At 42.3% G+C, this 15579-nt stretch overlaps 1 protein-coding gene across 2 annotated transcripts in view; it reads left to right on the forward strand.

The window, feature by feature from the left end:
- Positions 1-14713, forward strand: part of LOC106953928 (uncharacterized) — a 23517-nt gene extending 8804 nt beyond the window's left edge. Inside the window, exons 2-6 of one of the 2 annotated variants that reach the window (XM_015043077.1) lie at positions 4239-5007; positions 6939-7127; positions 7320-7398; positions 10073-10231; positions 13700-14713. In XM_015043077.1, coding sequence (XP_014898563.1) covers positions 4239-5007; positions 6939-7127; positions 7320-7398; positions 10073-10231; positions 13700-14248 — 1745 coding nt within the window. In that variant the 3' untranslated portion in view covers positions 14249-14713. Of the gene's footprint in view, positions 1-4238; positions 5008-6938; positions 7128-7319; positions 7483-10072; positions 10232-13699 lie in introns of both variants that reach the window. The other variant, XM_015043070.1, reaches the window with a different exon arrangement.
- Positions 14714-15579: the final 866 nt, after the last annotated feature.

Raw genomic sequence — 15579 nt, forward strand, 5'->3', positions numbered from 1 at the left:
AATAGAGAGAGAGAGAGAGAGAGAGAGAGAGAGAGAGAGAGAGAGCAGTGATTTTCACAGAAGCAAGCAAACAATTATAGGTAGGCATCACACTACAAATGATCTTCAAATGCATTATTCTTTTCTATTCTATTTTATTCTATTCTATTTTATTTATGAACTATTTACCTAATTAATTAATTGCTTAAGCTTCTGTGATTGCAATTGCACCTTTGGAAATTTTTCTGTGAGGAATTAATCAACATTTTTTCTAAGAACTAATCGGGTAAAAGGCTAATAAATCCTTAAGTGCATAGCAATTGGTTTTTGTTGATGCAGTCGTGGAAAATGACTTGGATTGATTCCAGACTCTTGGGTGCACTGTCATGCGAATGTGTGTGTACTAACTCAGAGACTACATACTGTGAGGTCCATCTGCCCTGCAGCCCTAGAAAACTCATGATATGTCAGAATAGATCAGCTTGTCTCCAACTTTCACACCAAAACACACTGAAGGAGGTGATGTCAGGATGGTATTTATAGCTTAACAAGCAGTGAGAGATCCACAAGAGATGATGGATAGAGTCATTTTAAAATGCCTGAAACAAAAATTATGAATAAATTATGATTGCATTCTCAATTTTTAATTTTAGTCTTTTAGCCCTCCTTGACTATTTTGCCATTTTTAGTTTGCAACTTTGCAGCTGTGTCTCTTTCTCACAGTGTTTTCCCCCCACACCCCATGTTTAAAATCGGTGCAACTCCTTCAAGTCTCCCCCCGAAACAATCAAAATGACCTCAGGTAGAACTTGTTACCATGGTGACTCGCTCAATGCAGTGCCAGAGGTTTGCAAGCTGACTGTCAGTTAAAAGCACAAATCACAGCCTGCAAAAGACAGATGTCATGCAGCAAAAGCAGAGAGTTGTGGGTTCAGTTTGAGCATCTTGTAATCTCCTCATGTTCCCCTTTTACTCTTGGACTCTCTACAAAGACTTCCAGCTGCTAACCGGATGCAGCTTCGCCTAAGTCTCAACAGAGCAAATTGGCAGATTGAGCCCTTAAGTGAGAGCTGAATCCGCTGCAATCAGTTTGAGTCGGCGGGGAATGTCTCTTCCTACAAAAGAGAAGAAAAAAAAAAAAACATAGGCCTTCAGACTCATTCGAAATCCTTCTTTTCCCAGAGAGGGAGCTGGCATCCAGCACCTACCGACTGGCCGGGCAGTTGATTGAAAATCAGGGAAGAGAAAGAGCACTAACACTAGATTCTCTGTTTCCACTGCAATTCCCTCGCCCTGCTCCTCCTTTCAACACAGCACCTCTTTACATCTCACCATGGCAACTGCGCTCCACGAGTGTGTGCGAGCGAGGTGAATCTCATGGCTTCTCAGCCGCCACTGGTCTTCGTGACTCGAGGCACGTTCGGACGGTTTTTGTTTGAGGTCTGAATGAAGAGCCGTGTATTGATAGGTGGCACCTCTTTTTGAACCGAGGAATTTGTGGGTGGCAATGGAAGACAAGCCATCCAGCAAACCTTTTGGCTAGGCTTAGCTGTATCTGTAGCCATAGGCCAAAAGAAAAGTGGAAAGAAATGACAGATAACTGTGGGAACATACAAACGTATTCCCAGAAGATAAAGACCTTAATGGCTGGTACTTAAAAACCACTTTTCTAGCCTTGCAGGCCACTTATATGACTTTCTTTTAACACAACAAGCCACTTTCACCTATCCACACACGCTTGTACACACCGATTTGCAGATTAGGGGCAATGTGGCATTCACTGTCTAAGTATAGTGTGACATGAAGCTATGGACAATCTGCCTATTGGGAGAAGACTACACATCTACCTAAGTCATAGCTGCCCTCTGTCTTTTCATCTAGCTCCAAGCAGGAATTTCAATAGGATAAGAGTCAGCATTAGTGTTTAATAATATTATACTATTGTATTCCGATACTGGGTACCAAGTAACCCAGTAAAGGAATACTGGGTTACATATTAAGTAACCCATACTATGGAACCAAATGCCCTTCATTTTAATGATTGCACTATCTTGATATTAGATCGAAAGAGTTAGAATATTAACCATACTATCCTTTCACATGCACTTAAGGTAGCATCATGCTAGGGTAGTGGGGGTGTTATAAAGGGTGCCGAAGACTTGATAGAGGTGGGGAGTTTAATTTTTAACCTGGATCATAACCTTAAACAAACAGCCAGAGCTAATGTGGGGTGGTTTATGTCAAATTATATTTATGTGTTAAAATGCATGGAGAATGTGTAGCAAAATTGTAAGCTGATGTTTTGAATCTTTCCAACCAATTAAACTAGGAGTTGGCTCCCCCCCCCACACCCCCCCAAAAAACCTAAAAAAAATAAATAAATAAATCCAGTTTGTGTATGGACATATACACATGACTAGCTGTGATAGCTGTGATCACAGTTAAAGGTGATTCTATACAGTATTGATAAAACATTCAAAACGTCACAATTATACACAACTTGATTAAAGTTTCTGGTTTATTTATACCAGGTAAAACCCCTTGAGATAAAATCTCTTCTTTGAGGAAGACCTAGCCAAGAGGCGATGAGACAACATTTGAAAATGTTCTTCTACATCTACTACTTTCCAGATGCCTCTTAGAAAGTTTTTGTAGATTTTTTTTATACTTAAATGTAATTTGAGTGCCGTTACCATGTAATATCAAGAACTTTTACTTCGTTGTGTATTTGCACCCCTGTTGTCTGAGTCCTTCTCCCCAGATTGCAAAGTGCAGACGAGCCTGACCAGTCAGGCTCTAAATCCTGATTTAATCCTCAACAAGTCTCAGTCACCCGAGAACATTGGTCAATCACTTACTGTAACAAATCCTGCGTAGGACATGCAGACTGCACACTTCCATCTTCAACTTTTGCTTTTATTTCTATAAAAATCTTATTTGATTCCTATGAGATATTTCCAGGGTTTTTTTTTTAGAACGCATCTCTCATTAAGAGATTTTATTACGATAAACATGTAACACGTTTATCAAAGGTGACGGTGTGATTGTGGCGTATCCTGCTGGGAAACGAGCCTGGGAAAACTTTCAGACATTTCCTCTGAGTGCTGTAAAGAGACACTAACGTTATGCACAAAGCAGAGTCGGAAACTTGGGAATTGTCAGCCTTGCCTTTAGGTAAGATGACAGCATAACTCAAAGCGTTCCCTCTCACAGTCATGCTGACAGCGGCTGTTAAACTCAGTCACAATTGATTTTATTCCGAATTGTCAGCTTGCGTGTCGGGTTGCGTACGTGATCTTGTCATAATGCGGACGCAGTACCTGCCACCCCTGGCGTAAAGTGTGTTAAAAGGAATAACACACTTTACACACTGATTATTTTTCAGTGTTGACACTGAAAAATAATCCACCTTTTAGAAATGCCACGTTCAGAAGCTAATAAATTAGGATATTTAAGCAGAAATATAAGAATAACTCTTATTAGCACCCGAAAACAATTCCTATAAAATAAATATAAGTGCATTTTAATACATTTTTGATTCATGTTTTCTAAACTGCTGGTGCTGCTTTAGTAGATTTGTGGTCTATATTAAAAATAGCTGCTTTTTAAACATCCCATTATTTTTGATCAAGAAAAAATGACTGTGGCAACTGTGATAAATAAGACTAGGAAATAAATGGGCTTGTCTTACCACCAGAATGAGATTTTGAGGAGACTAAGTCTCCATGGCAACTAGTAGAAGCTATGACTTGTCCTACTCTCACTAATGTGAATGAGGCGAGTTGGCTAAATTTGCCAAATGCTTCTGAGGTTTTAACTGGACATGTGTGCTTGAGGCTTTGATATCTGGCCGGGCAAGAATTGGCCTTTGAAGCAACAACCACTTCAGGTAGGTATAATGTGAAAGAAAGAAACAAGATGTGAAAAAGCTCTTCATCACCATTGTTACAAATGGTGTAGAATCTATCACCTATGTGGAAAATTTCATAAAGTCTTTGAAATGCCAGAAGATTTCCAATACAAATTCTTCTGACCAAAGCACAAAATGTTTTGACTTCGGGAGTTTCTGCAAGATAACAGCCTTCATGGGGTCACAAGGCGCTGAAGCAACCTTCTTGCATTGTCAAGCCTAAGGCAGATATAAACTATCATGACTTACCAAGAGCTCAGAGTTTTGTTTTGCTTGTGCAAGAATAAGGAATCACAATACAAATGACCTTTGCGGTTAAAAAATATTTCTTGCTGTTTCTGATTGACAGGGCGGCATTCGCTGGCCAGACGTCACCCTCACCACAACCACTCGTCCGTCCACAAGGAGGCCTTGGACACCAGGATGGTTCTCAGTGACGACTCAGCAGAGAGAGAGCACCTGATCGGAGCAGGAATCGGTGCCAGACTCCCACTCAGCTCCACCAGGCATCACCACTCTCACAAACGCCACTACTTGGATTTTGTGGAGGACGACCAACACGGGGAGGAGTTTACAGCCGGAGGGGCGGGGCCAGACCATCCCGGGAACCCGTTATCTGATGACGTCATCACGGTGGCGTTTCACAGTCCAGCGCCAGATGTTGTGCCCGCCGACGTCACTCTGGATTGGGCAAAAACCCCCAAAGCTCAAAAGCAGAGAGGTGGAGAACCTAATAAATACTCCCTGACTGAGTACTACGACTACCTGTCCTCTGACAACGACGTCTCAGCAGTAGACACGACCCCAGAGCCTGATCCGACCCCTTCGCCTCCGCCCGACATGGAGGATGAGAATCCGCTCCTGGCAGGTTCTCCGGTGATCCGCAAAAACTCAAGGCCAAACACCAGCGGCGGGTCATCTTTGCCAGCTCCTCCTATGCAGGGACCAGACAACAACAACGGAATGGGTGTAGGTGGGGCTGTGGGTGCAGATGGCTGCAGGCTGGGCTTTGTGCTGTCCGGACCAGGAGTTTGTGTTTCTCAGTGTGACATTGAACCAAACTTTTGCTTCAACGGAGGGGTGTGCACAGTGGTGGCAGGAATGGGTGCCTTCTGCAGGTGAGAGACGTGATGAGGCTTCAGGTCAGCTTCATTTTGTCGCTTTTATGCGTGTTTAGCGTATTGCAAACACAGCGTTGCCACGAGGCTGATAACTGGCCCCTCTGATTTGGATCAAAAAACATTCTCCTTATTAATTTGGCTTATTGCAATCATTCCCAAATGTTTTGTCCTCTGACACAAAAGGAAAGATTAAGGGAAATACATGCAAACACACACACATATACACACACACACAAACACACACGCATGCACAAAGACAGAAGGCTGGCTTAATGTGTCATGTGGGTTCGTCAAGATCACAGCAGGGTCCCCAATGGATTAGCTCTGTTTTTTGAGGTAAGAGATGTAGAGAGCACATGGCAGTCGCCTGCTCAAAGAAGTGTGAGGAAAATGACAACAGAGAAATGCACACACACACACACACACACACACACACACACACACACACACACACACACACACACACACACACACGGTCACAGTATCCTCGCATGCACAATGCCAACACACAACGAAGACCGGACGCATCATGTTGCAACCATCTGCCCCATCTGCAGTTTGACCGTCAGCTTGGTGACAAACTGTTGCTCATCCTGTCCTATGCACGATCTGAAGCATATGCACAAATACATACATACACTTGCACCTTATTAAGATATGTGCTGTCAGTTGCACAGGTAGAGCAGGTTAAGGCTAAAATACAAGCATGTATGCATGCACATGCTCTGATCCTTTGATCTCATTAGAAGCAAGGCTGCTTGTTGGACAGCCTCCAGGTTGCACCACATAACGTGCAAGTACTATTGCACTCCTGTTTGAAAAATGTTGCACATCTTGCAGTGTACCTTGCAAAAGTATCTGTACCACTTGAGTTCTTCCGGATTTTATCACATTGCAGCGTCAAAATTTAATGTATTTTATGAGGATTTCATTTGATAGGTTTGTTTTCAGATGTTCTTCACTCTTTGGGACCTGTTTGGATCTGTTAATACTAAAGAAAACCAGTGAAACCTCTTGATTTTGGTCCACTTCTATTCCATTATGAATCTAGCAGATGAGCGAAGGCCTCAGAGGTCGATTGGAGGTCAAACACCAGTGCCAGATGGCAAACAAGTTAGGAGTAAAGTTGTGAAGAGGCTTTGAACATTAACAAAAATTAAAGTACAAATTTGAGATGTAGCATATCTACTGCAGAGATTCACAGTTTTGGTGAAAAAAATGTCGACAGAAACACCGTAAGCCATGTACTCCACAAATCTGTTGTATATGGAAGAGTGGGCTAAAGAAAATCATTATTGTTAGAAAGAAATTAGAAGAATTGTCGGTAATTTGCCACATGTAATGCAGGAAACTCAACAAGTATCTGGAAGAAAGTGCTCCTTACAATCAGAACACCAGCTGTGGTGAAAAACTGGCAACTGAACAACACGAAGCATGGCGGTGGCACCGCCAGTCTGCTGTTTTCCTGAAGCAGGAACAGGAAAAATAAGTACATTTTGATGGAAAAATGGATGGAGGTAAAATCCTGACATATATTAACTTACATATGTTCAAAAAGGATTGGGATGTTTTCAGTCAGTCGCACAGGCAGAACAGGTTAACGGAAAAATACAACATATGCTTTAAGATACTCTGATTTTGTAAAAAAAAAAAAAAAAAAAAATGAGGCAATTAAAATGATATGAAAAGCCAAAAACTGTGTTTGTCAGTGTGGTTTGAATACACATACACTTTAAATCTGCCAATGCCACGAGCTCACAGAATGGGCCTTTCAATACTGACTCACTGACAGCAGGCGTCATTATCTACAAGGTCAAAGTGGTGATAGTATTTACAAGGCTAATTTAGCATTCAGCACTAAGGGGGGGGGGTCTTATTGTCTGCTTTGTGTATCATATTTGTTCTTCCCTCCATCCCTTTGTGTCCAGGTGTAACGTACAGGACTACATCTGGAATAAAGGCCTGCGCTGTGAATGGGCCGTCACAGAGTTCCAGGTGCTGTGCGTTGTGGTGGCCGTGGCCTGCTTCGTCTTCCTCCTGCTCTTCATGATCATCGTGTTCTTCGCCAAGAGCCTGTACCGCCTCAAAAACGAGAACATGCGCCTTCGCAAACGCAGGTGTGTGTGTGTGTGTGTGTGTGTGTGTGTGTGTGCTGGATTCCCCTTTGCATTCCACAGTGTTGTTCAAATTTTTTGTTGTTGTTGTTGTTTTGTTTTTACTGTGACTCATATCGCAGCGAAGGGAGAAACAAAAAGACACTTCTGTAAATATTTATATCGCGCCTTGTGTCCCTCATTGCGTTCCCGCAGTAAGTACCGCACCCAGAGCAGCGAGCCGCAGACGGACGGCCTCTCGGTTTCGACGACAGCTGACGGGTCGCAGCCAAATGTAAGGAAACTGTGTGACACCCCTCCGCCTGCCCCCCAAGCTCATACTCACAACCTGGCGTACTATGACAACATTATCTGTCAGGTATGCCTCCACTCTCCTCCTGTTTTGCTCTTGTCCCTCTGTTTTCAGTATTTCCAGTCTGTCTCTCTTCAGCCTTACCTTTTGTTCTCGCTTCTTCCTTACTATGTTCTCTCCTACGCCCCCCAAGCCAGCTTAAACAGTGATCTGCTGTATTCAATGAATCTGTCTTGTTCTGCTGCCATGTGTGTGTGCGTGTGTGTGAGAGAGAAACTTTGCCATCTGTCAGTTTGACTCCAAACCATCAGCTAAGTCAGAAGACTGTCATTAGGATGTTCACTTGCAGATAGTTTGTGCAGCATGCTTGTGTTTAACCATTTTCACACCCACCACCCACCTCTCAGAGGCCATCAACAACCAGCAATCCCTGGGAGTATAGCCACAGAAAGCCTTATAACCACCTCCAGGTAAGCCCAGTGGAGAAGTCTGCGTTGCCTCCTCTCCCCTCCCTGTCTTTGTTGGAAGCCCACCCTCTGTGCAATCACTACTAGCTGTCAATTTTGCTGGAAACCTTACTTCAAACATTTTCTCTCCTGAACCCAGACCGACGCACGCGCCGGGTGAAATGACAAATGGCCGAGCTCTCGCGAGGCAGCCACTCGTTCACGTGTGTTCTGCGGTAGCCTCTGCAGTACGATTAAACACTAGGCTGCCTCATTTGTTTCCTTTCTCACCCGCGTCCCTGCAGCCTCCCGAGGTGCTCGGCGAGGCAGGAGAGCCTCCATTTCCCTGAGCACAGCGCATGCAGCCATTTTAGCTCCTTGTGCAGCTCTTCTCTATATCTTCTTTGAAGCTTATTTAGGGCTTGCTATGATGTTGTGTACCAAACTGCTCTGTAGCAGCACACAAATAGGTGCAAATGACAGCCCATTAATTACCGTCTTAATAGAGGGACTAAAGGGGGTGGGGGGGGAGAGTATTTTCTGCTTTGTGTGCATAAATCTTTGTTGTTCCTGCAAAACAGCGAAGTTGGGTTCGAATAAGATGGCTTCACTCAGTCTACAGATACCAGCAAAGACCATTGAGTAGAGTAGAAATGTAGCTTTCAACTTTTAAAACCTTTCATCTGTCATGCTGAGGCGTACTTGGTGAGTTGTGTCCAGCAGCAGCTAAGCGTGACCGATCAATGGTGCCCTATTTACGGCCTGCTGTGACGTTGACCTTCAAACGTCCATGACACTCCAATAAATGACACGCTTGAACATTTACACATGGACACATAAACAAATGCATAAACACCCAAACAACACAGACACGTCTCTTTGACTGATAATAAAGTCTGTTTAATTCAAATGTTGGAATTTAAGCACTAATGCATTTATTTATTTTATTTGTTTTCCAATAAGTCCTGCACCTGCAGTGAAAAAAACCTTCACAATTGAAAACAATTGCGGCTTTTCTTTTTTTCAACCTTAGTCTGTGCTTTCAGCTCTGTTAACGCTTCCCTGCAGCGATTATAGATGAGTTTCCGTGACTACCGGATGCTCTAAATGTCAGGGCTAGAGGCTAAAAAGCCACGGCAAGCTCACAGCCTGGACTGCATTTTCGGAAATGTCACAAAACTAATAGGTAGTTTTTATAAGCCAGGGGCATTACATAAGAAGGTACCATGTTAGCCTACATGATAACTGCTCAGTCCAGCAACTCTTCATAATTGCTTGTGACGGTTCCTTTCCTCAAGCCTTTCCCGCGTCCCATGTTGACGTGGTCGTGAAACTTACCTTGAACCTAAAAATCGACACATTCTCCTATCCAAATACTGGCGCTTGCTGAAAGCCTACCGTAAAAACATTTTCATAAAGCCACACTTAAATGTTTCAGATCATCAAACATACCTTCAGACACACACAAAAAAAAAATCAGAGAGAAAATGCAAAAAAAAACAACAACAGTTTTTACATAATGAAAAGCTGAAATGAGGCATTTACGATAAGTTCCAGTCTTTTACATCATTCTGGGGGAATTTTGGCGCACTCATTTTTTATTGTTTTTGTCCAAATTGTCATCTAGTCAAGCTGCAGCATCTGAATTAGATTTAAGTCCATTCTTTGATTAGGCCACACCAAATCAATTCTGTCTTTTGAACTGGTGTTGTTCTGCTGCATAACCCCAATGGTTTTCACTTTCTGCTCATTTCCCCTTTCTGGTATTGAGCACCTGGGTGGTCTAGAATAAAAGTTCAAAATGCAAATATCAATAGTTTTAAAGACCAATAAAAGCAATTTAACATTGATTCTAAAATGCACCATATTGTGGAGACATTAAAATCTGCACGTGTTATGGGAACTTGTTTTCTAGTCTCCATTTCCATCTCTACAGACATTACTAGACTGTTTTTGTCAACTTTTACTTTTAGTTTAGTTAGAAGCAGTCGCTTTTCATTAATTTCTAGTAGATAAAATCATTCTGCGTAGTAAACAACCCCGGCTATACTCCTGCAAATTGCTCTGTTTGGTCTCGGTGAGACGTGCGTGTTTTATTACACACGGACGTTTCATCTGAGAAAGCATTTGTCTATTGAATAAAGCGTCGTTTCACTTGCCACGTCTCATTCGTAGCTGAGCGGGAACTGACTCTCTCTCTCTCTCCGCAGGACGAGCCACAGAAGAAGGAGAACCAAGCCAAATCCCCCCAACCTAAAGAGGAGGGGTCCATGAACATCCTGAACTCCCACTCCCCCAAGCACGAGAACAACCGCCCCGCCTCCGTCGTCCACGGCCACACCCCCAACAACACGGAGGAAAACGCAGAGGTAAACATGCTCCAGAACAACCTGGTGTAACGTCGGCACACGATCGAATGTGCGGCGGTTGAATCAGACCAAAATATTTTACGGTGCGCGCGCACACAGAGGTTTTTGGAAGAAAAAAAAGATTTAAAAAAAGTAAAAGTTTACACCTTGCTAAGTAAGATTTTCTAAAAGGAACTAACGAGATCTAAAGTTAAAAGTGAGCACAAAACATATTTATAGTTCCAACGCGAGAAGCACAATAGTTCTGTTTACGAGGCTGCCATGCTGCTCACGTTGATCACACAGTGGCGCCGCTGCCTCCTTTTTCTCCTTCTATCTGCCTTTAATGCTGGACTAAAATCTCTGGCTCGGACCAACTACTGACTGACTGTTCTCTCTACTGATGCTCTGCCTTGGTCTTTTGACCAATGAACTTCTGCATTGTCTTTTCTCCTGTTTCCCTGAGCTTCCCCTCTCTCTCTCTCTCTCTCTCTCTCTCTCTCTCTCTCTCTTTGCCTTTCCCCCTCTGCCTCAGCCTTTCCCCCCAACCTAACCGTGTCTCTCTGCCCGCATGCATTGGTGTTATCAGCGAAAATGTGTCTGAAAAAAAAACGTACAATTTGAAAAAAAAAAGAAGAAGAAGAAAATATGTGGAAATAAAGTGAATCTGTATTTGCAAACTATTAATGTGCAGCATTGCTAAAATAAGTTATGTCTAGATTACCTGAGGATAAAGTAATTGCTTTAGAGTTGATATTTGAATCTATATGCATATATTACAAGCGCTGTGTCTTGGTTTTCAATGTGTTTTGCTATCTTTAATGTACTTGATATTCTTTTCTACCTTTTTGGCTATTCATGGAGGGTCACAGTTCACAGTTGTTGGAATAAATCTTTTTCATTTTACCCAGCTTGTCCCCGTGTGTTGCTATGAGCTCCATCTCTCCTCTCCCTCCTACCCCCAAACGCCGCCTTCCTCTTTTGCTCTTTCCTCTTTTTTTCTTTTTCTGCTTGTCTGCACACAATGAAGCTTAGTGCTGCCCAACCAAATAATAACTGAATGCATGGCTGACCCTACTTTTGTGCTGCAGTAGGCCTGCTCCTCACAGATTACGCAGCAGAAACACAATAGTGAGTGTGAACCTTTTCAGAACCGCGGACAGCTCCTAGAGTGTGACTGCATTAGGAACTCCCACGAAAACCTTTCCTCTTTCTTTCTATACATTCCTAACTATAAACTGCAGTTTCAGTCAGAGGTTTGCACGCTTTCATAACGGGCATAAATGTTTAGTTAATTCGGGGCCGGTAGTGATGCATCTGAATACTTTTTCCAAAAGCCGAATGACCACACAACAAACAGCTTCAGTGTTTTGTTTGGACCTGTAGAGGTCCACGTTGCAGCGGTTCTGACTGAAGATTCTGACTGAAGACAACGTATTTTTTGTATAACAGCTTAATGAAGGGGATTTCTGGGGTCGTCAGTAATTTTATCAAGATTTCCTCTTTGCACAATAAGCTCCAGATGTTCCATTTGCAGAATTGGCAGCAGGTTGGGTTTTTAAGTAAAGCCTGCCCAATTAACTATTCCAGATGTTTTATATTAGTCTACAGCAAAGTAACAATCAGAGAGCAAACCAAGTAAGAACCCCTTTTTCCAAAATCAGCACTTTCAGGTTTGACTGAAACTTTATTTTTTTTGAGAAAGCACAAAGACAAAGAGTGAGATATTTGGGCCAATGTAAAGCTTTCACAGCATAAAACACAGTACAGTAATGTGTGGTGGTAATATGGTATGGGTGGGACGGTGTTATTCACACATTGCACAAAGTGAGTGTAATAATTAAAGACCAAATCCAAACTATTCAACTTCATCTTAAATGAATGGTTAGACAGCACAGACATGGACTCAGTTTGGTATTTAAGCCAAAAAATAGCCGATACCAAACACACAAATGAATGCAAAAATACTTTGCCAATCCCAGAGGACAATAAAAGTTGTAGCTCATATTATTCAAGGTTATCTGAAGAGATGTTGTCGATTCCGTGGACAAGAAGGATCTCCTGCAGCGGTTTGTGTTACAGCAAAGTCTCTGATTAAAGACACTGTCTTTGTATGACATTGTCATGAAGAGGATGGCCAAGGTTGCCAATCATTTTCTTGATTTTATATAAAAGCCTTCTTTGCATCATCATCATCATGATCTCCAGAGGTTCCACAGTCGTCCTCAGAACAGAACCAACCTTCTTCACCAGATTACTGGACCTTTTTAGGTCCCTGGCTCCGATGCTGCTGCCCCCAACAGGTGATGGCAGAAGAGATAACGCTCTCGACAACAATTATTGATCTTAAGAATCCTTGAAGCTGTTTGTTGTATGATTACTACCTAAAAAAAAAAATAATGATTTAAAATGGCTTTCATGTATGTAAACTTCCGACCAGAACTGCGTATGCTTATTTAACCCACTGTTAGCACATTTCAATCAAAATGTGCTAACAGTGCGAATGTGTGTTCCTTTCTCTGCTTTCTTAATGCTAAACAGAGAAAGCTTGATTTGAGTCATCAGAAGGCCTAGTGATTTGTCTTGTTCTTTAGTAAACCTCCAATATTACATAATGGGTTTCCTGCTTAAGCACAAAACAACCTCCTCTGTGAAATCCAGGCTATTTATCTGCAGCAGCATTTCCACCTCATTTTGATAAGTCCGTTCTGGATTAATAGAACTTACTAGAAGGTGCAAAAACCCATCTAATCTTGGAAACATTATAAAATGTGATTGTAAACATTATTTTCTAGCCTTGGTAAGAAGGTTTTCTTTATTTTATAAAAGCCTAAGGAAATAAAGGATTAAACTTCAAATTGTCATATTTTTTTTTTGCCATATTTCAAAGCATGGTATTAGTGACAGAAATAATGTTAATTCTATTCTTGAATCGTTCTGTGTATCTACTTCCCAGCCTTGGATATGGTGTTAGTTTCCAGGTTATAATCCCCTCTGATTCATCCACGTTGCCATCTGGTGGTGTGCTTAAGTAATATTTGCAGTTCGAACTCCTGGATTTATTTATGGAGATATACACATTCCAAATTCCCATTTATGAAATGTTTCGCTTAAAGAAATATTAAGTGTTGCTTGTAAAATTTAGCCAATGAAATGCTGAAGGGAAACATCACTTAAAGCTGATGGTGTGCAAGGAGGCTGTCGCCGTTCACCTCGCAGTCAAAGTTTTTAGAAATAAAACTTAGCTTTTCCCTGGCATCACTCCTGCACTTTACGGAGCTCTGATTCTTCTCAGCCAAACTTTATTAATTTAAAAGTACACAATTACAATCAGTCCTCCACTTTTCCTGCACCAAGAAACTATGTCACATGATCAACCCACCCATGTTTTTTTTTCTGTTTTAGTCCTTATTTTATCATTTTTGTTTTACTTTCCCTACATTGTTGCATCCTTTTTTCTTTTTTTTCCTTACCATATTTCCTCATCAGGATGGAGTCACCATTGGCCTGGAAGTGCTACTGCCCAAAGAGGCCAAGCTGCACCAGGAGGTCAGCCCACCACTTCAGTACGATGTCTTCCTCTACAAAGTTGCCAACAATGGAGACTCCACCTCTCACAGCCAAGGAGCTCCCTCTAGCTCCTCCGTCTCTCAACCCGTTCCCAAATCTCCCAAAACACCCAAATCACCTAAACTCACCACGGGTGCCGCATCTGGGAGGCACTCCTCACCCGGCCGTCACTCCTTATCTAGTCGACACCCATCACCCAGTCGTCACCCAGCACCTGGGTGTCACCCTAATTCCCCCCACGCCTCCTCCCAACAGAAATGTCTTCCCGGCCTCTCCACCACCCCTCCTCAGCAGCGCAGCCCCCGAGGCGGAGCTCCCAACTCGGAGCGCTCAGCGAGGTGGAGAGACCACCAGAGCAGACCCATTCACTCATCTCCCTCCTCGCCTCATCTCACCCGGCTGCCTCCATCGCCATCCAGAGCAAAGTGCAGCGCGGTCAGCACCCGCTCTCTGCCGCCTCTCTCCTGACCAAATGTTTCCTCTGTCTGTCCCCAACAACTTGCACATCCAAACACACAAAAATATGTCTTAATCCCATCTGTGTGGTCCAGTTTTGTACTAGCTTTTCGTAGATATTTCTACCAAAACTACCCATCTGTGCGCTCTCAACCCACATATTTATTGCTCAGAGGAAAACGGACCGCACCAGGTTCACCGGACCGGAGCTGGAAAGTGCTGGAATTCAACATGGACGCACAAAACTACAAAAGGCAAATCATTCTGTCGTCGCTGCAGCCTCAGATATTATCTTTGATGTGAATAACAAGCTTTCTAAACTCAGGTTCAAGACACCTCAGATACAACTCCCATAGCGCGGTGCCAACGTCAGCAGAAACTGAGGAGGACGTAGCTCAGAGAAACTTAATACTGTTATCATCGTTTTATATGAATCTTTTTCTAAAAAATTCTGTTCTTGTTTTCATGTTTCTAATCCTAAATAAATAATAAAGAGAGAACAACGGGCCGTCGTGGTGTTTTGTTCAGGCAAGAGAAAAGGCAGAGCTGACAATACGAAGACCTCTGCTTCCACCTTGTGGACAATGTAGGCATTGCGACAGAAGGCTTAGTAATTCTGTTGTGCCTTAAATTTTGTTTCCATCAGGTAAATCTTTTGCTAGCGTTTATTTTAAAAACACAAGACGGTTTGATTTTGCTACATTAGAATTGGAAATGTTATGTGAAACTCTATTTCTGACATATTCACACACATTCACAATTCAAAAAGCACTTTCAGTGCCAGAAAAAGAGACTGAGTAGAAAAGACGAGGATGTTTTATTGCATAAGGACTGGATTCGTGGAAGCAGGATGGACAGTGTGAATTGGACACTTTGCTAAAGGCAGCATAATTAGAGATGTGGAAGCAAAGTGGAATTGACCACAGCTGACATAAATAAAGATCACATCGACACTGAGATGAGACAAACAAACAAAATGAGAAGAGGGGTCAGAAAACGTAGAGATTAAAAGCCCACAATAGGGGAATAGCACAAAAATGATTTTAAATCTTCTATCCTATCAGCTGATGTGCCAGCCTACCAGATGGTGGTAAACGACATTTGCAAGGACAAACAATGTTAATTGTGCCATTTTCCTCACACATTACTGGAGGAATTACAGCAGTTATCTCTTTTTACGTGTTGTGACCTAACAACTAACTGCAGTATTTTGTCAAAAAAAAAAAATGTTTGCAGTTACAGTCACTGGTAAAGCATTCTGAACTTCTTTTTTTTTTTTTTTTTTTTTTTTTTTTTTTTATCTTCCAAAACCCAAAAAAAATTTTTTTTTTTTTGCCCTAACA

Source organism: Poecilia latipinna, unplaced genomic scaffold (assembly GCF_001443285.1).
Source record: "Poecilia latipinna isolate Pla-1442-1.1 unplaced genomic scaffold, P_latipinna-1.0 Scaffold35, whole genome shotgun sequence".
NCBI lineage: Eukaryota > Metazoa > Chordata > Actinopteri > Cyprinodontiformes > Poeciliidae > Poecilia > Poecilia latipinna.